Genomic DNA, 23,699 nt, shown 5'->3' with positions numbered 1-23,699 from the left:
AATGCTGACTGACTGAAAAGGAAAAGTGGAGTATTTAAATTTCCTCAAACCAGCGTATGTCTGCTAACTACATTCCTGTTCTGTTTTTTTTCAACACATATTATTCACCCTAGGATTATATAAAAAATATAAAATTCAACCTAGTAACAAGCTGGCAAAACAAATAAAGCTACTTTGGAGTTCTCCAGATGCATATTGATTACAGTTCCTAGAATCACAAAGCTTTAAAACATCCTAACAGTTAAGCTAATGTGTCTTCTCATACAAAAGTCCTATCATTTTCCTCATTTGTAGAGGTACACTTAATTGAGATAAAATTGATAACAAATTTTCATTTTAATCCCCCAAAAGGAATTTCACTGTAGTATATTTTTATATTTAACCATCCTCATTGTGGAGAGATTCTATCATAAGTACCTTCAAAAAGTCACATCTGTTTACAACTTTAACATCTTTATCATTGGCTTTTGTTGGTGGAAAACGAAATATAAAATATCTTATACTTGAATACTTATATTATCTATCACTATTTTCATCTAAGGTCTAAGTTTCTATTGTTTAAAATTTACGAAAATTGTCTTAACTCTTCAGACATATGCTGTTCGACTTTATTAATTGATATAATTTTAGGCTGCAAAGGTTCCTAGTTAATTAAAAAACACACAAACTCGTACTATTTAACTTGGAAACCAACGTCTATCATAGCCAATGCTATTAATTTTATTTGCACTATTTCTGTAAAACTTCATGTAAATCTAAATCGAACAAAAGTAGCGCCGTCTCTTAAGGTGATATTTATTGGGCATTCAAGCGGTTAGCATTTGGTTTTAGGAAACTTTTTGAAACCAAAGTGTTCTTGGGTTGACTGAAGACTATTTTGTCTACTAAATGTTAAGGAAATTATTCTCAATGTGAACACCTTTTGCATCATAAATATGCTGCTTACCTGTGCTGCTGGATATATTAACATCAATACTGATATCAGATATTCCTCCTCCCTTCAGAGATGCTACACATGTGTATGTCCCAAAATCCGTGAATTTTAAATCAATGATGTCCAAGTTTGTTGTTCCTGGGGAGACATCCGCATCGGTCTGTGTAATAACCATCCGCTCGGAACTTCTTAACGGACGACCATTTTTAAACCAACTAAATGTTAACTCCTCGGAAGGAACAGCTTCTACTTGGCAAGATATTTTCACCTCACGCCCAATCTGGATGTTGTCATCTTTGTGATAAGGATCTGGTGTGATCCAAAATCGTCCTTTTTTTAATGCTAAAACATAAAAATTCCATAAGTAGTTAGTGTTACTTTCATAACGTCCGGGATTCATTCACTCTAGGAAATCATCTCTGGGCTGAAATAAGTAAAACAAAATAAAACGTGTATATGTTTCTTAATTATTTCCAAGTGATGTGCATATCAATAAACCTCATTTAGGTGATCTAGAAATAATATAAAGACCTAAGTCACTGAGAGAATTCTAAACACTGATTTCGATCAGTTGGATAATACTTTCCAGTGGTATAAAAAAATGCTCTAAGTCTACATAGGATACTTAAACATTGTTGCTACTGCATTTTGAACAAATGATATAAACTATTTATATAAAGTCATTAGTTATTAGAGTTAAAAATAATGATATGTATCATTAAGCTCAATTCCTTTCTTACTTATATCATCCTTTAATTATGACACAACTTCCCAAACAATTCAAATATTGCATGAATGTCATGTTAAAGAAAATTCTTATAAGGTTTCATCTACATACTGACCCAAACTAGTTTGGTAAGAATTGAGTCATTTCACATCATGAGACATTTCCAAATATTGAAATAACCTGAATTGAAAAGATATATATAATTATTTGCCACAACTGCTCTATTCTGCCATACCAAGATGTTTCTAGTTGAAACTGTTGCTGGCCTCTCTCAGGCATGTGACCAAAAGAACCTTTTGGCAGATGGCTTGGAAAACACTGTGTTTATCCTGTGTTTAAATCCTGTGCTTTCTGAGGCTAAGGTCAGTGCTGTTCTCACCACCTGGGTTGGTAGTGTTGAGGCAGCTGGACGAGCAGCTATTGGCTCCCTAAAGGTATCAGTTCTGAACTTTCAATGGTATCATGTGACTCAATATAGAATATAATTTTCTCCTTCTTATGGCAGTGATTCTCTTATGCACACACTTTTCCAACATCCTACCCATTTCTCTCTCTTTTATCAGCATCCCTATCTGATGATATGTAGCATGTGCAGTGAAATATAATTATCAGAAAGAAAACTTTATTAACTTTCACCATTAAACCTAAATGTATAGCAACACTGGCAAAAGGATGTGAATTTAGCAAACCTGCAGATACTGGAGGCCTTCTAATTGTATTTTGGGTCTAACTTTTCCTGAAGTTCACCTGATTTTCCTCAGCTTGTCCTGTAAAGGCCAGGAAATACTATGGGAATCTGCAGAACTAATTAAGAATGTACTCGAGATCAATACATTTTTAAAGTTTAAAAAATTTGGTTTTAATTTTCTTTACTCTAGAGCCCCAAATATTTTATCTGCTTTCTTGTTTGCATCTCAGTGAGGAGAAATAAACAAACAACAAAATAACGTTTCTATCTTTCTTTTTATTCCAGAAATACTTATAGAGCTCCTGTTCAGGACTGAGCTCTAATTAAGGTCCTTATTACAGGAGATGAAGAAAATAGAACCCTTACCTTCATGTATTGCAAATTCTGTACCCATAGATTATGGTCCAATCTATCAACTGAACACTTATCACACTTATGTCTAGAAAAACCACACACTGCATATATGTGAAATGTTTTATAAGTTTGAGGAAGTCTGAATCTTAGAGGAAAGCCCTCCAACTTATTGTATAGAAGATGCACAAAGCTTCAATCTTAAGGAAAACACAAAAAGACAAATATTTAAATCACATTCTGAGATTGTTTTTTGTGTGTTATTCTTTTCCACAATAAAATTCAATTTATGAACCTTAGTTATTCCTAGCCATATCTTTATCACTACATGACCCTAGGATAAAATTAGGAGAAATTATAGCATTCTATTACCTACGGTACTAAAATATGACTTTACATTATATCTAGAAATGGAATGTGCTGAAAATATCCATATCTGGTGACAATATTTGGTATGTAATATTGTAAATATATAATTCAAATGTAATTGAAGTTGTATAGCACAAATGAAATCGTAAGATCATAGAATATACTTTTATTTTTTTAATAGATCTAAAAAATAGCATGTCAAGGAGCATTTATTTTTGTTAGCACTATGATGTTTAAATGAGAGTTTTCTTTCATTTTCTAAGAATTTTCCTTATCCTGTTTCCATAGAGAAATGATAAACCTAAATGAAAATTTTAAACAAACAATTCACAATTTTGAAAACTTAAAATATGTATATTATTTTATCAATAGCTTCATATGGGGGCACATTCAGAATAAATTTAATTCCAAATTCATGTATTGGTTGCCATACACAAACACAATAAAAATGCTGATGTTTCAGTCCGTGATTAACATTGATTTACTAGGCAGTTTTTGTTTTCTAGTTGTGTTTCACATAGTGACATATTAAAGTAATACGGACATTCAGAGAACAGCAAATTCATCAGACAAATTAGATTTAAATTATTAAACAATTCAAAAGCCACTGATAAAAAAATATGAAATTAATATCTATGTTATTTGTTAGGGACTGCTTTATTTATGGAAAATAACTTAAAATCAAAAGTAAAATAAAGATATTAAAGAGTGCAAATTTCATTATCAATTAGTAAATGAGATTAGGTATGATATATATAACTATATTTTTTGATAGAAAGCAATAATCAAATGAGTGTCTAAGAATGAACTCGTTGCCACAAATACTTGCTGATCTCAGTATCTGAGAATTTCACAATTTGGCCACAGTCAATCATATTAGTCTTCTGAATGACAGATCCTAAAAAGGACAAGTGAGTCCTATAAGTGAGCTAAAGTTAGGGAATCTCTGAATAAGTGGAGTGGATCGTTTGCATGGAAAGCCATCTCTTTCACTTTGTTCTATGTTACCCCATAATAAAACATCTGGTTTTGCATATAGAATGAATTTTCTAAGTAAAAAAAAAGTGTGTGTGTGTGTGTGTGTGTGTGTGTAGTCATCTATAGTAATTTATTTAATTTTCTAACTTACTTTGGCTGCTCAGAAATCTAAGAGCAGAGCTCTGTAAACTAGGCACAGTTACATTAAGAACTTGAGACATAATTCTAATCTTTCATTTCTATGTGGTCCAATACAGGCCATCTAATTTTTATGGATATAGTGCATCAATTATAAAAATAGGAGGTGATAGTATTAGGCTCCCTCTGAGATCCACTGTAAGAAATAGCTTATTAACAGTAGTGTTGAGCTTTGAAAATATAAAGTGTTTAATATAGCTAATCAACTGAGAAGCAGGTTCCTTCATTTATAATTAAACACTCTCTTTTTCAGTGAACAATTTATAGTAGTTCATGCAATGTTAATTTAATGACATTTCCTGCTACCAGTTAAGATTTCAAATGCTTAAAATCAATCTACGATTAGTACCAGAGTATACAGGGGTCCAATAGTACATAACAAGATTCTGTAGAACTAAAGAAATTCTACAGAAAAAGAGAAGAGAAATCCCTTTCCCCAGATGCAATTTCTTAGTCGGAATATTGAAAGTCCCCTAACACCAGCCTGGGATAACATTAGATTTAACATAATGTATCATAAATTGTGATGGATGAACCTCAGAAGGTACTCGTTTAGTCTGGCAATGTATGTAAAGAATTAGCATCACACTGAGCCTCTGTTCTGGATAATCGGTTTAGAAAGTGTCGTGATATAACCCATAGCCCCATTTTTTCATATTGTGAGAATGAATGCAAACTCAGCCCACATTCACATCGGACTGGTTACCCTTAAGGGAATTCTAAACTGCAGTTACTGAAGTCCTTGTCCCTTGAGATTTACAGAGGTGCTCTGTGAATAGAATGAAAGCCGTGTATAAAAGAAGACCACTGCAAAGATCTGGGTAGGGCATACTGCTGACTTTACCCTAGAGATAAAAGTTGAATTTTGCCCGTGAATCTCTACAGTTCTGAAGAAAACTGCCATTATTTATAATTGGATTGCTTCTTCTGTTTACCCCCATCAGGGACCACCAGCATTGGAGAAATTTAGGCTTACAAATAGACGTTTGATGCCGATAAAAACAAGGAGGAGGCTGTGAGATTGCATCTTGCTGGCAGCTATAGACTTAAAATTATAAAATGCAGTGATTGTGTGTGAAATGTTCCAAACATAGGCAACACACAGTGGTTCCATAATAAAATAAAATTTGTAGATGGAACAAAAAAATTACATTAAATTCAATAACATTAACAAATGTTTTAAAGTTTAATGAGAGAGCATCTCTTTGGGGCTAAGGTATACCAGGTATCAACTTTTGAACCTCTGTTAAGAATCCATTTCAGAAAAAAGATGAGACACAGAGTAACCACTGACTACCATTCCCAGTAGATAAGTTAGTTAAAAATTTCCAAATATGCCACTTTTTATAATCTCAATAAGATTCTGATCAACATGAAATACTGGCAAAAAAAAAAAAAGCAAAAAAAAAAAAAAAAGAATGTTGCTGGGAGGAGTAGATCTAGAAATCATTAATAGTGCAATCAGATAAATAAAAAGTGTTTTTCTATTCATTTGTTCTCTGTTAAAGATACTAAAAATATTTGAGTGGAAGAAGAAGCACTTGTCAGTCCCACTGGATCCCAATTAAATAAGCAGGTGGAAATACATTACATCAGCAAAGCAATTTAAGAGGTAGCAAAGAACATTATTATCATCTGTCTTATTATAATCAGATGCCTGTCTTTCTCCTCAAAGGGACTGTGAACACTCAGGGAGTGGGGCCATGCCTAACTCTTCTTTGTAGTTCCCAAATCCAGAAATCCATTCTTTGTTATAGTTGGTATTCAGTAGTTTTGGTCAAATTTAATTACATATGACATTTCAAAGCATTATCTTTGTAGATTCCAATTGATCCCGCTGAATCTAGTATACCCATGTTAACTCTGTTTTTGTTCGGTAGTCTTATGTTCTGAGATTCATGGGGGCAAATAGGACAGAGGGGGAAAAAAAATTTGATGTCCTCTAGGATCCAGGGGTTTTGTTGTAGTAGCAGAATAATACTTGATGAACAAACAGTGTTAATATAGGGATATACGAGCATGTGAGGAAGTGGATTCTGTACAGGACAACTAAGGCGGCTTCATAACATCTGACCAGCTAGTTATGTGTCCCAGTCATACAATGTGTCAGGGACATCACCTATCAAATGTGATAACTAGTACTCAACTCTGCTTTGTAAAGGAGACTGAGTTTCATGCAGAAAGGCTTGTGTACATGCCTTACAGCTCAACTGATAATCATTTCTAAGGAAAATGGAAGAAGGAAGAAAACTGATATCTAAGCACAGTTATCTCACCTGAAATAGTATTTGCCAAAACCCGTTTCAAAAAAAAGGTTAATAGGGATCATGTTAAAAGAAAATAGAAAAAAAAAAAAAAAGAAAAAAAAGAAAGAAAATAGCACAAAGGAAGTTTGGGAAATGACTGTATGAGTAAGCATTTGCTTTTCTGCAGAACTTGTCAGAGCTTTAAACATGCTAACATGTGTCCTGTGATATTCCTAGAGGAGCTGATAGTATTTAACAAGAAACCTTCATTTGTGGGACAAATTTCAGAACGAATAGCCCACAGAATAAATTAAAAGAATCTATTCACTGATGAGAATCATTGAAAAGCCTCTAAAATTTGATTCCATTCTTGATGTTTTAGGCATTTCCATCCATCATTTTGTGATTTAAGTATCACAAAATAATCGACAGAATAGAACTCTTTAGTGAAAATAAAATTAAGATTCAAAAACAAATGGGCAGAGGAAAGATTTTCATTTTTAAGTTAAATGCACCTAATACTACATTGAATTTATAAAACATATTTCAGAGCCATCTAATAAACCTATCTGCACTAGCAGCAGCATGTCTTCTTCCTTTCCCAACTAACCAGCATTTAAAAAAATTAATTTATTGGTTTGTTACTATCTTGGAAATGTACATATTGAAATATGCAAATAGCATCAAAAAGGAATGAATTGTGTTTGCAATTATTGATATAAACTAGTAAGGCAATGTAACTCAGTTGTTTGAGGACATATTATTTATTTATATCTTCTGTTGTTATATGAAAAAACATTTAAAGTGTTATTATAACGAGTATTAAAGCTTCTAGATGATGGATAACAAGGAAGGTCTTTTTTTCTTATATACTATTTGGTATTATTGTATTCACTTCTCTTTATCTAACAATTCCAACTGCTAATCTACAGTCTGAATTAAAGTTTGTTAATAATTCAAGAACAACAACAAAAAATCATTACACCTATTTCCTAAAAGTGGTTTAAAATAGCACCCCTGATAATTTGAATGCAGAATTAGATAATGAAAGAAAGTTGGGGTTCTATTTAATTATGAAGTATTGAGGCTCTATTTATTTTGTGAATTTACTCAATGCTAATTACTACAATTAATCATTCAAATTGTTTAAGCAAAGTATGGTTGAATTTTAATTGTCTTTTAAATGTCCTTGCTCAATAGAATAACCACAGATGAGTATTTTGGATAGGAATTAAAGTAAGAAAGTATCTTTTAGATAGACACAAATTATGCATTTTATGTAAGCTTTTCCTTGAGAAGAGGGAAAAGAAGTGGACTAAAATAATAATATTATTATCATCATTATTATTTGTCTATTCTTATCATTTCAGCCTTTTCTTAAGTAAAGAGAAAATATATATTGCTCATACATTATTAGAGTCTATATAACTCATGAATAAAACAAGCATTTTCATAATGTGGCTACTACACAAATGGCATTTGACATAGCATAATGTCTTAGCCCCAGTTATTTAAATAGGAGAATATTAATCAGTACAACTTACTGGCTTCATGATGTTAAAAATTAGTAGGCATTTTAAGCTCACTTTTACTATCAAATATAACAATATCATTCACTATGAGAAATGAGAATGTGTCTAGGGTAAATTATATTTTTATTAGTTTTTAAAGACTTAATACTAGAAAGAGCTATAACATGAACTGCAGCTTAGAAAGGTCTATGCTAATTATAGTTTTTTGAAGTCCTTTTAAAAAGAGTACATCTTTGAAATTTCTGGTCAAGATGGTGGATTAGGAAAAGGCTGTACTTGCTTCCTCTCATGACTACATCAAAATCACAGCTAAACTACAGAGCAACCACCATTGAGAATCTTCTGAAGTCTAGTTAAACAGAAGTTTTATCACTAAGACATACAGAAGAAGCCACCTCGAGACTGTTGGGATTAAAGAGATGAAAAATGAGCTGATCCCCATACCCACACGTGGCAGTTAAAAATCAACATCGATATCTCAGCTACAGAGGTTCCCCCTGAGGAGTGAGGGGTCCCATCCCCACACCAGTCTCCCCAGCCCAGGGTTCCAGTGCCAGGAAGAAGACCCCCAAAAGTTCTGGCTATAAAACCAGTGGAGATGGTGGCTGAGTGAGATGGAGGGAAGCTGCAGTTGCAATTTCTCCTCTTAAAGGGCCTACACACAGACTTACTCACTGACGGCTCACTCACTCTGAGCTCCAGCACTGGAGCAGCAGCTCAAAAGTTTCCATGTACACACAGGGGAAATTGAGTTTTCTGGCTTTTGAGTGAGGGTTGAAGGGACAGCTGTTTCCCAGACAGAAGTGCTTGCAGAAGGCATGTTCTCTTTGTTGAATCCTTCCTTTCCCAGCATACAGATGCAGGTTGACACCATATCTGAGTCTCCATCAACTTGAGTCACACCTTTCACCCTCCCAGATGGTTTCCTGAGACCTGGCCCCACCCAACTGACAGGCCCATCAAAGACACTTCCAGTGGCTTTTTCATACAAATGGCCTTTTTTGGCTCATGCTGCCCACTAACCCCAAACAAGCAGCATCTGGCCTTGGAGAGTCCTGTACCTCTTATTGAACAGCCACAAGCCAGGCATTGGGGGCAACTGGGTTTGGTTCACAGCTTGGGCTCTCCCAGGCACCTCCAAGCCCAGCACAAGTGTCAACTGCCTACAGATCACTTTGTAGCACATATCAAGTGGCTCCAGGCAAGGCACAGGCTGAGGCTGAATATGGTCTGCAGCGGGCCCTTCTAGGAAGCCTCTTGGTGGCCAAGTTCAGACCACATTGGAGAACAACCAGGCCACCTCAACAGATGACACATTCAAAGGGAAAACTGGGCAGGTATCAGTGCCCTGCTAAAGCCAATCCTGCTTTGTAGGGTCAGCCCCTGTACAACAGCTCCTCCATTTTAGATACAGCCAGTCCTCAAAAATAATTAGCCGGAGGTTCAAATTTTCCTACTAATATACAAACAGCAACCAAGGCTCAAGTACAACAGGAGGGTACACACAGCCTACACAAGGGACAGACCTGGCTCAAGGGACTAGGGAGACTGCACCACTGGATGCCACAGGACACCTACTCCATAAGCCCACTGTACTAAGACTGGGAGATATGGCAGCTTTAACTAATACATAGAAGACAAAAACAGGGAGGCAGCGAAAATGGGGAGACAAAGAAACACATACCACATGAAAGAATAGAACAAAGCTCAAAAAAACAAAACAAAACAAAAAAACTAAACAAAATGGAGATATGCAATCCATAAGATGCAGAACTCAACTGTTTATAAAGATGCTCAATGATTGCAGAGAGATCTTCAACAAAAAGATAGGAAACATAAAAAAGTGGAGATAGAAAACAGAGAACGAATCAAGAATGTAGAATGCAATAACTAAAATGAAGACTACATTAGAGGGAATCAACAGGAGGTTAGATGAAGCAGAGGATCAAATCAGTGATTTAGAAGATAACGTGGTAGAAAACACCCAATCAGAATAGCAAAGAATATTAGTAATAATAATAATAATAATAAGAAGAAGAAGAAGAAGAAGAAGAAGAAGAAGAAGAAGAAGAAGAAAATACAATAAGAAAATAAATAATAACAATCCAAAAATATAAGGATAGTTTAAGGAGCCTCTGAACAACATCAAGTGTACCAACATTCTCATCATAGGGGTACTAGAAAAGGAAGAGAGAGTGAGACAGAGCAAGGAATTGAAGACTGATTTGAAGAAATAACGACAAAAAACTTCCCTAATCTGGTGAAGGAAATAGATATACAAGCCCAGGAACCACAGACAGTTTCCAAACAAAATGAACCCAAACAAGTCCACACCAAGATACATCATCATTAAAATGCCAAAGGCTAAAGACAAAGAGAGAATCCTAAAAGCAGTAAGAGAAAAGCAATTACCTACAAGGGAACTCCCATAAGACTGTCAGCTGATTTCTCTACAGAAACTTTACTGGCCAGAAGGGTTTGGCATGAAATATTCAAAGTGATGAAAAGTAAGACCCTTCAACCAAGATTACTTTAACCAGCAAAATTATTAGTTAAAATTGAAGGAGAGATAAAGAGCTTCCCAGATAAGAAAAAAGAAGAAAAGAAAAAAAAAAAAAACGTAAAGGAGTTCACTACCAAATCATTCTTACAAGAAATGTTGAAGAGACTTCTTCAAGAAGAAGAAAAATAATCAAAAATATGAATAAAATGGCAATAGCTACATATCTATCAACAATTACTATTAATGTGAATGGATTAAATGCTCCAATCAAAAGATGAAGGAAGGCTGAATGGATAATAATAATAATAATAATAATTATTATTATTATTATAACAATAACAATAATAATAATAATAATAATAAACCCTTACATACGCTGTCTATTATAGACTCACTTCAGACTGAAAGATACACACAAACTGAAAGTAGAGATGGGAAAAAGATATTTAATGAAAATGGGAGAAAAATAAAAAGCTGGGGTAGAAATACATACGCCAGACAAAACAGACTTCAAAACAAAGTCTATAACAAAATACAATGAAGGACTCAGTAACCCTACTTCTGGTATTTATCCACAGAAACCCAAAACATTACTAGGAAGGAAAATGTGCATCCATATGTCCAATGCAGCATTATTTACAATAGCCAGAAATGTGGCAATCTGGGTGTACATGAATGGATGAATGGATAAAGAAGAGGTGGTACATATATGTAATGGAATATTATTCAGCATAAAAAAGAATGAAATCTTGCCATCTGCAACAAAACGGATGGACCTAGAGGGTATTGTGCTGAGTGGAGTAAGTCAGGTAGAGAATGATAAATGCCATATGATATAACTTGTGTGTGGAATCTAAAGGACAAAATAAATGAACAAACAAAACAGAAACACACTCATAAATACAGAGAACATTTTTGATGATTTCCAAATGGGAGGAGAGATGGAGGGAAGATGCAAAAAGGAAAGAGATTAAAATGTACAGATTGGCAATTATAAAATAATCATGGGAATGTAAAGTATAGCATAAGGAATATAGTCAATAATATTTTAATAGCTATGATGTGAGATGGGTACTAGATTTATTGGTGTGATCACTTCATACATTATATAAATGTTTAATCACTATGTTGTACACCTGAAACTAATATAATATTGTATGTTGACTGTAATTGATAAAACATTTAATAAAAAATATTAAATAAAGAAAAAAACAAGGCCTTAATATTTATGGAATTGATCAAGTAGCAATGAAAACTAGATAAAAATGAGATTAAAACTAAAAATCTTTCTTTACTTTTCTTGCTTTCCTTATTTTCTGTCTCAAAAGCTGTGGACTTCCTTTCTCCTTCCCAAACTGATTCTGCCCATCTGCCACGCTCTCTCATTTTACCGTGATACTCTGCATTATTCTGGTTATCCAATGTCTTTTGAAATTGTAATATTTTCTCTTCCATACACTATTTACTCTCAGAGTAGAAACTTGTTTAGATCCCATTTAAACATAGAACACTTTTCTTAACCCTAGTAATCCTTCCAACTATTAATAGCATATTTAAAAAGAAAAAAAAATGAAACCCCAGTTGCCTCCCCTGCTGCCTCATATGTTCTTTCACTAACTCGTTTTTGCTGGTGCTGTTTTGACTTTGAAGTCTCAGTTAGCAATTGAGACAGTTTTTCTTTTTTACCAATTGACACAATATTTTCCAATTCTCCTCCATTTTTAAATCACTTACATTTGGCACTTCACATCACTTTACATAAGAGATTCTTCTTAAAAATCTCTTTTCTACTGGTTTCTATGACTGGCAAATCATGAGATAATATTTTAAAAAATAAATAAATCTGTTGACTTAGGTTATTTGCATCTCAATTGTTATATTTTCCCTAGTTCATTTGGATTCTATCACTCAAACAGTAGTTGTAAAGTCAGTATTTGTTGAGAAGAAAAGAATTTTTATAAATCATTTTGCCATAATTGCAGACCATGGAGTTTTCCCTTAATCTTCTACCTTCTATTTTGCTGCCTATGTTTGGGGACATGAGATCCTTGTTTGTTTTCTTTCTGGCAATACAAAACATTGTGACTAGATCCATGCACCTTTCAATTTAAAATAAAATAATGGTTAAGTCATTTAAACATAATCTTTCATTTTAAAATTAAGGAGCAAATAAAATGACCTAGGTATATTGAATGACCATATTAAAAACATCTGAAGTCATAGGAATTTATACAAATTTTCTTAACTATCTTATCCTACCTTGTAAGAAGTTGAAGAGTCCATACCACTACAAAACCAACTAAGCATTCCCCTCAGCATGCCTAAATGTTAGACAGGTTTTTTTCCTAATTTTAGGCCCCTGACCTCACTTTTCTTGTAGCATTTATGTATAAAAAACTTGCAATTGTAAAGTCTTTCTCTGCCCCTTTGAAATGTAAATCTACAAGCCAGAGTATCTTGAGAAATGTCTTTCTCAAGGACTTGGGAGAAAGTAATCATTGAAGGAGATTGTGCATGTATCTCCCAGTCTCTATGGGGGGGTAGGAGCCTAACTTTGAAAAATGAAAAGATCTCTTAACAAGCACAGATGGCTTAATTACATACATTGACTAACCTCCCCCGCCCCGAATATTTTCCATTACTTTTCCATTAGCTCACCCATCATTTTAAAAATCCCCCTGCCTTTTATTTCAGTGGAGTTGCATTTAATCTCTCTCTCCTATTTCAATATTCTTGACCCCTATTGCAAGTCTTGAATATAGTCTAGTTTGCTGTTTTGTAACATGTCTGGTGCAATTTTTCTTTCACACCATTAATTTAGTCTTATGGTTATTGAAATAGGTGAAAGTAGGATCAATCTAGGAAATTCACTGCTGCGAAGTTGCAAACACCAGATAAACTAATGCTTATCATTAGAACACACAACACACACACACACACACACACACACACACACACACACACACTAGTATGTTGCTCAAAGATGAAATGTCACATGAGTGCAAGTGTATTGAGGAGTTAAAGAGGTCAATTTAATCCCTTTATAAAGCTATGCTTCCTCTAAAGTGGTAAGCCTTATCTAATCTTTAATGCTCTGTAAGTCTAGAGTTTCTCATAATTGACCACCGGACAAGGATCCGGATTTGTGGGTTAACCAACAGATGACAGGACTGCTGACATGAGGTGTGAAAAGACTGACTCTAAAACTAAATAAAATATACGTTATAAAGAGAGGTATAATATTCCTTTTTTTAAAAAGTACATCCTATCTTGCTCTAGGAGTCTGTATAGGTACCTTGCAGATTTTAGAAATACATATTATAGTTTTGCTTTTTTTTCACTCTTTTTAATGAGGAAATTATGACAAGCAAACAAGGTATAGAAATGTTTTTACATCCTATGCAATTGGTAGTTGGGTCATAAATTGACTCTGATTTTTACAGGAACAAAGACAAAGGGGAACTAATTTCATATTTCACAGTATCCATGAGCTAAAAATACTCCAACTCCTCACACAAAAAACAAAATAACTACTCTTGGTTTGGATATCTGAGTGGAATTTATCTTCTGAACTTGCATAAATGAACAGCATTTTAACCACATCTTCTGGTGGCCATAACAATGTAATCTAGTTGTTGGTCTATCTCTCAAAGTGAGTTGATTATAGAAACTTTATCTAGGGACCAAAATAGTACACAAGTGTTCAGGTTTAATTCAAAGATAAATCCAAAGATAGTGTCTTGGTAAGTATTAAGCTGGAGTGAACACAAGTTTATATTCTATGAGAATGACGCAGGGAGGTTGTTGTGGGTGGTCCTGGTGGTGGTGAGGTATGTTATATGTTCTGGGTTATACGGAAATCTATACTTCAAGTGTTAGGTAACACAGAAATAAGAATCACATATCCTTCGAAAGGAGAAAAGCCAAAGGAAGGTCCGGGCTCTATAAAGAGGTGGAGAGAGGAATACTTGTGGACAGAGACAAGACAGGGAAGTCTACATTAGTAACAACCAGTGAAAATACAACTTTACGAAGTGAAAAATGCTGACTACCTGAAGAAAAAAAAAGGTTTCACAATATAGCACGTGTTAAATCAACTGTTCACAGCGCTCAGAGAGTCATTGGATATAAGACAGTTCAGTGTTAGGACACATTAGTAATCCATTAAAGTTATTGGCACTAATTGAAATTAAAACTATGACGTTTATAGTTCCGAGCAGTAGTTTTCCAAGTGTGGACCCTGGACCAACAACAACGTAACCTGGGAAGCCATAAAAACTGCAAGTTCTTGGGTGCCACGTCACACGAAATTTACAACTGTTGGAGCAGGACCCAGCCACCTGCATTTTAACAAACACATTGGGTGATTCTGATGTACTCTCAAGTTTGAGAACCCCGGTCTTAGAAAACAGTTGTCCACCCATCCTCCAGCAATGCAGAGCTGGAAGAGAACAATGCAGACCATAACCTCATCCAGAAAGATTTTAAGTTATTAAAGAACATACTAAAAAGCAGCCACAGCCTATCTTTTTACTTTACAAGGCCCTCAAGAGACTGTTTATCCTGATTATAGCACTTGAAAAATTATTAATAAACAGCTCTTATAAGTATCAATAAGAAAATGGTCTAAATTGACTTTCACACAGTTTAACATGCAACTACTTCCTTTCAACATAGACAAAGCCTGAGGAAGGATCCACAAAAACACTTGCTATTTGTAGATATCTTCACAAAGTAATAAAAAAGTTAAGAATGGTCAATCTTAAGTAGCTTAAGGAAACCCTTCTTTCCCTAAGAAACGCTGACTCTCAATGTATTAAGAATATAGCCAACCCTTATTTGGGGAAATTAAAAAAAAATGAATATGTTCATTATTTGGGATGAAAAGATTCATAACCCATCAACTTTCTTCTGAGTGCCAATGACTTCTTGGAGAAACAATATAAATAACAGTGAAGTCTTCTTGGGGCAGATTATCTGGGTTCTAATATGATTTTATCATTTATTAGCTCTGTCACTTTCTGCAATTTACTCAGTCTCCCAAATCTGTAAAATGAAGAAGATAAAATTGATCCATGAAGCTCCAAGTATGCTGATGCCAACACAGACTAAGCAAATAGTAGATGTCAGCTGTTTTCTATTTAGTGTTTCCCTGAGCACTGACAACGAACATACCCCTACGCTTGCTGCTAAATTTACCAATATGAAGTCTAGTGGTGGAGAAAAATATAGAAATAAATCACTTTATTTACAGTCTAATAAAGATAAGAACTGAAAGTACTAGGTGTTATGCAAGAGAATACTTTAAAACAAACAATAACAACAACAACAACAACAACAAAACTAGCTACCATGGATAAAGCCTGACAATTAGGGGGAAGAGGGAAGAATAAGGTTGAGGGTGCTGAAAGGCCACTCCAGAGGGTGGTAGCATCATGGAATGGGGAACAGAGATTTTTACTGTACCAACAATTGGTTCTAGTTCAGTTTTCACTAACTCTCACAAATCCCTTCATGATTCCCCAAAATATATTTCTCTGTGATTTCAACCATTCCTTTCTATTCCCCTCCTGTCTCTGAGAATGCAAGTTCTGTTCTCCTTTCAGGACTAACCACATCAAGTGTGCTTCTGATCCCAGCTCCAGCTCTGTATGGCATATCACACATTATCAATGTCCGCCTGACTTCTTCTCTTACATTCTCCTTTACAGTAAGGTCTTTGCCATGTATTCCATAAACATGATGGGAATCTCCTTATAAATTGAAACAAAATAAACATTAACTAAATGAAGCTTTCCTTCAATTTCTTTACCACCTGGAGCTACTTCTTATTTGCTCTCTGTTGCTTTCTCACTGTTGAAACATTAATATATAAGCCATTCATCTTTGACTTCTTCCAAATTTGTTCTGATTCCCACCGGTAACAGAACTTTTAACAATTGCTGGTGAGGACATGTTCCAAGGAGCTGCAACTCAGCCCACCCTCCCTGCTGCATTGCCTTTATGTCACTTGTTCTGACCTTTCGTTTCTAGTTCCCAGACCAACTATATACTTCCTTTGTCCTGAATCCAGGTTCCTGTTTTATCTACTCTGTTTCCACTATCACTTTTACAACTTGCTTTTACATCCATAGTGTCTATCTCAGCTCAGATGCCACCTTAGTAAAACACACCAGCCCCACATCTGAGTTACAGTTACTAATTTCCAACTACCTGCGATTTCTATGTGATGGAGCACTTCAGATCCTGTGTGTCTCAGTCTAAACTTCTCATATCTTCACCTCTTTCATTAATAACACCTTTTCCATATAAGCTGTCTTTCACCCTTTGTCCTTTACTGTTTCAGCTCCCAGAATTTGCCCCTGCATCACATTCACCTTTTCTGGATGGCACCTTCTTTATGGTGTGTGTCTAAATCCAATCCAGGCACAGACGCCCGGGTTCAATTATCACTTCTTTCATAATACTTTCCCCAGTTCATGCAACTGGAAAGAAGAAGTGCCACTATTCTATATCTGCCATAAAACCCTCTTCCACACAGTTGGTTTTCAGAATATTTCTTATTCCCTGGACTCACAGCATCCTGAACACAGAGGAGCGGTTCCTCATATTGCTGTCTCCTGAGCACACTGTCTTCCACCTGGTAAACTGTCACTGTGCTTCGGTGAGCAATAAGAAAGAACAAACAGGACAAGCAAACCTGTAAAGTCTTCCATCCATTGGGGACATATCCGAAGCTATTTCCAAGCAGTGATTATATTGATTGTTGTCACCTACTCATTAACTTAAACAAATGTAGACAATTATATAAATTGGTGTTTTTTTCTTATTTTAAGAAATTGTTTGATGACAAAGCAACTGGCTTATTGTTTACACCCACAGATTTATATAAGATAGTAGCCCCAATGATAACAATGTAGTTTAGGTTTTATATCTTTATATTATTCTCATATTAAACTAAAAGGATTTCTTATGATCCTTTGAAAATCATCAATGATAGTAAAACGTTATCAAATAGCTATATAAAATACAAAAAATAATTAGCCAATGAAATTAAGCAGGAAAACTGACTTTTACTCAATAAAATATTAATCCTTCTTTTATATGTGGATGCCAATTAGAGATGTTGCCTGATAAAAACATATATGCCTTTTGTGAACTACTCAAAATATTATAGAAGCTTATTGCATAATATCTTTTTTAATTGAATTATTACAAATGATCTGTCATTCTGCAAAACACTTAATAGAGGAAGGAAATAAAAAATATTAATACTCTATGATGGTAATTTGCTAGTAATTTTGGAAAACTTTTTAAAAATCTGAAATGGGGAGCCACGTAATACATACCATGTGTAATATTTTTCATTGATATCAGTAATTCTTTGTAATTTAAAATGAAATGTATTGTGATACATTTTCCACACATATGTGGCCACATATAACTCTGAAATCTCCATTAGGTCAAATGAAGATGTATAAATAGGGTTGCTGGAAGTAGCATGGCACAGTTTATCAAAGTACGACATATTTCAACATATGTGTGTATGTACACGTGTGTATGCATATATGTATTGTATATGTGTGTATACACAGTACAAGTGCCTGGCAATTAGCTATTTTAACTGTATTGTAAGTGCCTGATATTAAGCTTTTGATCACCATTTCGAAGACATCCATCCGAAATAAACACATTGCCAGATACACAACCAGGTAAAAAGCCAAGCTGCCCAACCCATGAAGTTCTTTTTGGAAAGCTCTGGTTAAACTAGGTAACTGACCATTTGTCTGGTTGCTGTTCCCTTCCCATGCTTTAATCCCTGCTCTTATGTTTTAAATTGACCAATAAAGAGCGAGCCAGCAAAACACTAGGCACCCCACCCTTGAGTCTGATAAAGGAAGAACCCTAGACACACCCTCATTCTCTCTTTCTGTCTCTCTCTCTTTATGTGAGACCTGATTGTGTGGTCCTGGATGTGCCATGTACCCTCCAAGCCTTGTGGGTAATAAACTTCATTTTTTTTTCAAAGTTCCCTGATAGTTATTGCTGAGGTACATTTTGTCATCATAAGAAGAACCACAAGGACCAGTCCACCAACAACATTAGGTTCAAAAGGGGAAATGTCTAGTGGGCTTGCCACATGTATCATCATGTGCTGCTGAATACGGGGATATGGGGATATATTGTAAGAAGTACATCCTTAGGTAATTTCAGCATTGTGCAAACTACATAGAGTGCACTACACAAACCTAGACGGTACCGCCTACTACATGCCTAGACTCTATGGTGTACCCTCATGGTATATGCAGTCCATCATTGGCCAAAGCATCCTTACGTGGCACATGATTATAGTGTGGGTCCAAGTGAGTGCCCCCAGCAATCTCTAGCTTATAGCATCATTATCGACAGCCTGAGACCAACATAAAACAATACACACACACACACACACACACACACACACACACACATATCCCAAAGAGCACTTTTTCTAAACACCTTTAATTACTGATTCTCCTCTTTACTTCCAATTTTGTCGGTAAATATAATACAATAAAAATACGTACTTAATAGCATATGTCTGAACCAGACACCTTTATTTGGATGTCCACAAGTTGGGAACAAATCAATGAGGATTTTATGAACCTACTACTCTAAAAACTTTCTCTCAATATTAAGCCTCCTGAACCCACTTTTTTGACCTGGGTGATGATGGAACAATGCATTAGCCTCATATGCTTTGTTTCATTTTGGTAACAAAATAGAGCACTAATTGAAATTTAGCTCATCTGGAAAACTTTTCCTTACTGAACATACTGTACAATTCCTCACTTTTTTTTTAACAGAAAAACATTTTTGCTTATAGCAAAATTAAAACTCATCCAGTGAGAAACTCAGGGGGAAAAAGCATTTTGGATTTAAAAAGCTTTCTCTGTATAACTGAAAATATATCATTTCAAGCTATAACTTTAAATGATTATGCTTTTTAAAAACATTTACTTTAAACATGTACTTCATACGTTGCTGCTTTTTTTAGAAAAGGAACTGCGACAGAGTTTTGCATTTAAAAAAAAATGACTTGAAAATCATCACCAGTTTACTTTACTGAACCTCATTGCTAAGGACTAAATATCTTCTGATTATGACAGAACTATTATTTTCTTCACTAAATGGCTACAAACAGGCATGTATTTTTTATTTGGGTTAGTTTTTTTGGGGGGTTTGCTACTTTATTCATAACGATCAGCTCTTATTTCTCACAATCATTGCATGCTTAGTGCAACAACTTTATGTTTTTCCTACTTTGCTACTCTCTTTTATGAAAGGTGTACATGAGCTTTGTAATATGGTCTCTCCTTTCATTTTTGTTATTGTTTGGTTTTCTTTGGTTGTACCTCAATCCTTAGCTGTGTTCTTTTGTATAGGTGTGATGTTACTTTGCACACTCTATGTAATGGGACTTCACATAAGTCAGAGGCTGCTGCTCACTCATTGATACCTTGCCATAGTCTAAGAACGAAAAAGGGGCTTTCAACATTTATTGTTAACATATCACATCTTGCAATAAAAGACCAAAGAAACAAAGATAAACTCAAGTTAGGAAGATAAGACAAAGCCTGAAGCAAAGTTGTTATGAACAAAAAGTAAAATAAACGTCTACATATTTATTTAACAGAAGCAAGTTAGAGATATGTATTAAACATCTAACACCCAAAATAATGAGGAAAACATAGCCTACTAACAAAATTGACAGTATCTGTAAAAACAAAACAGTGTGTAAAAGAAGCACAACCATTCCTGTGGTCCTCAAATAAAGGGTACAGGATGGAGTAATAAATATTGTCTTTGAACATTTTCTTACAACTAACAGGGAACAATTTTGGAAGGCAATTTATTTAAAACATTGCTCAGTATAAGCTTACAACACCAAGCCAAGGGAAATTCAGCAAAGAGGATTCTAATATGTGAGGCATAAGGCAATATGAAATGGTCTGTCAGGTTGGGGACTAATTTTAGAGCACTGAGGCCAGTGGTTCTTGGTAAAAGCAAGCATCAAAATCACAATGTCTGAACCATATCCTCCAGTGTTCCCAAATAAATTCCTCTAGGGTCGAGTTTGGGTGTCTGCCTTTTTAGGCTACACCAAAGATTCTGATTCACACCTCAGGACGAGAACTACTGACCTAAACAAATAGGTGGTAAACATATCCTACATGAACTCCTCCATGTATTTGGTATTCTGAATTAAGATTCTGAAAGATCTAGAAGAGCAACGACTTTGAAATCATAATCCCTGACAAGTAACCGCTAGTCAACTAATCTATACTTACAGTTAACGGCAAAGCCATATGACTCAACAGTCATCAAGCTTAGACAGCCTCCCAATAAAAACTGGAGCTTTAAACTCATGGCTAACAAAAGCTTACATTAAAGTAGCTCAGAGTATTGGTGACACAAATTCCTTAGCATGGCAACATCTAAAAAGAACACATCCATATAAAATATTTAACATGTAAACCCTATTTACATGTTAGGATAGTACAACCCACAACCTACATATCTACATACTCCTCAAATTTTGACATTAAGATAAAACCTGAGATGACTTCACTTACATATTTTTCCCAAGAGAAATAAAACAATCATTCAGAAGTAAATTTTGAAAAAAAAATGATGTTGACTGCTCAGCATGGCAAATCTGTGATAATTGCATTCTTATTTCTTCATTTATCTATGGCCATTATCACACATTAATCCTAACAGTCCTTCCTATCTAGGCTGGATAACACCTCAAAATCATTTAGCGAAGAGTTCCATAGGCACTCACTAATATTTGATCGGCATTCGACATGCGTGAAAAGACCTTTCGGAACTTCAAAAAGTTACTTTATCTTCGTTTGGCATAAATGTTTCTTAATGAAGGATCCTCAGTAATTTGTGTATTATTTGGGTGACTTTTCAGCCATTGAAAGAAGGTACAAATTAGGATAATAGATGATTGCAAAATTGTGATGATAATGTATTATTAATAGATTGAGAGTTGCACAAACTACTAACTACTCCAAAGAACTAAGCCACACATTTAATTCTGACCTTGATTCTAATGTTTCTGTTTGTGAAATGGAGAAGAATTCAAGCATTGATGAAATTTCATTACTTCAACCTTTTAGATAGCAGAGTAGATCAGCATGGAATTATGTTTTTATTAAGTATACCTTAATTCTGAGCATTACTTGAGGTGGAAACTGGCACAAAGTAATATCGGAATGCAGGCTAATCAAATATGAAAATAGATAATTTCTGATAGCATTATTTTAAATTTGGTAATAAAGTTTAGCAACAAGCAAAGTTGCTAAAGTTTGCACTCAGTTTTACTATAGAAAAATTTACTGAATCCAAATTTCAGTAATAATGCTGATAATAAGTAATCCTAGGTTGTGTTAATGAAAAACAAATGCTGTCAAATGTATTGTGTTATTTGGGTCAGCTGTGTTGTTTTTTCCAATTTTCTATTTGTAGTTCTCCTAGAATTCAATACATTAGAATGAAGAAACAATAGATAGATGAAGGTTAATATTTTGTCTAATTCAATTAAACAGATACTTACTGAGTATCAATTACATAATTCAAGCATTAGAGGGATCTGGTCTCTGTCATCACATATAGGGAAGAAAACATGCTACTAAAACAAAACTGAACATGCTAGAGACTAAGAGTAGTAAAAATAATTTATATTTCATTTATGTTTAAGTCAATGATTTATGGTTGAAGAGATGTCCAATCCATTTATATAACCACCAGTCTCTTTGGGGACATATGATCAGGTTAATTTTCTCCCACAGAGGCTTTGGAATAGTTTTACTTCAATGAGAAAATGGTGGTATCCCTTAAATGTATACATTTCTAATGGTTCATTTCCAGGTTGTGTATATATTTCCTTTAATTAGTATATAATGAGACAGAAGCACAGGACAACTTACTGAAAAGATATCTGTAAATATCAAACTCATAAAAATAAAATATTTTCAAGTCAGGTAATATTCTAAATATTATTTCACAAATAAACACTTCATAAAAAAATATATTACTCATGGATTAATGCAATATCTAAGCTTACATATTGTTTGCGCATTTGGGATTTTTTTCTGCAGGGTCAGGAAAATCAGGCAAAAAATTTTGACATACAGTGATTTTAGAAAAAAAACAAAAAAACACTACAGTTTATTCAGCAAGGGACTATCATTGTGAGCTTATTTTTGGAAATGATGTGTTCCTTAAATGGTTGAATTACAAATAATGCTATATCATATTAACTGGTAACTATGAATAGTTCCTAAATCATCACTGTTAAAATACAATCAATTAACATATTTTCAGTGGTAATGCGTACAATTAAGACATATCTAATTCAGGCAGAAAGAACAATGAATTTTTGCTCAATTTAAATTTTTTATTATTTGCTTTCATTATTTGCATTAGTGAGCTATTTGTCATTTATTGTTTCTGTCCTATTGATCATTTATATTGTGAAATTATGCTACTGTTAGCACCTTTACTGTGTAAATACATCAGATTGCAAATCCTACTGTATTGCATTACCGTTTTTGCTCCTGAAAAATAAAGACATAACAAAAGCTTCCTTTAACTCTAAGAGTTTAAAGATCATCAAATTTATGGTGGAAAAAAAATTAACAAACCTAAGCTACTCAGTTATTTTCTATTTTAATTGCTTATGATGTTTGAGTTTTCTGTGCTCTATCAACACTGTTATTCAAATACTCAAATACAAATTTAGTCAATATTGCTATAAATATGTTACTGTTGAAAGTATATTGAATTGGATTTCTGTGTCTGAATTTACTGGGTTTGCTTGCAGCTGACCATCACTTCCATGGAGAAAAATGAGACAAGTCAATATAATTTCTTAAAAGTCCTTTTTGAAAGCATCAGATATTAGGGCAGATAGCATATTATAGCCACTCTTTTTTCATGTCATTTGCTTATAGCAGGCAGCTGCAGATCCAAGCACTAAGCCCCAATGAATAGCCCAGAGTCCTCAGATGGAAGCTTAGAGAAGCTGTGCCCTCGGAGTGGGGCAAATAGGAGGCAAAGCCTTACTAATCCAGCCTTGCATCTGTTCAGCCCCTGATAGAATAAGACAATAAAATGATACTT

At 34.4% G+C, this 23,699-nt stretch overlaps 1 protein-coding gene across 1 annotated transcript in view; it reads right to left on the bottom strand.

Annotated features, from left to right (window-relative positions):
• MDGA2 (MAM domain containing glycosylphosphatidylinositol anchor 2) overlaps nt 1–23,699 on the bottom strand; it is an 811,488-nt gene that overhangs the window by 203,521 nt on the left and 584,268 nt on the right. Inside the window, exon 7 of the mRNA XM_081048257.1 lies at nt 947–1,276. Coding sequence (XP_080904383.1) covers nt 947–1,276 — 330 coding nt within the window. The remainder of the gene's footprint in view (nt 1–946; nt 1,277–23,699) is intronic.

The sequence above is a fragment of the Rhinolophus hipposideros genome (assembly GCF_964194185.1).
Source record: "Rhinolophus hipposideros genome assembly, chromosome: 5".
In the NCBI taxonomy this organism is placed as follows: domain Eukaryota; kingdom Metazoa; phylum Chordata; class Mammalia; order Chiroptera; family Rhinolophidae; genus Rhinolophus; species Rhinolophus hipposideros.
The sequence above is the reverse complement of the archived record's forward strand: the minus strand, read 5'-3'. Positions and strand labels throughout refer to the sequence as shown.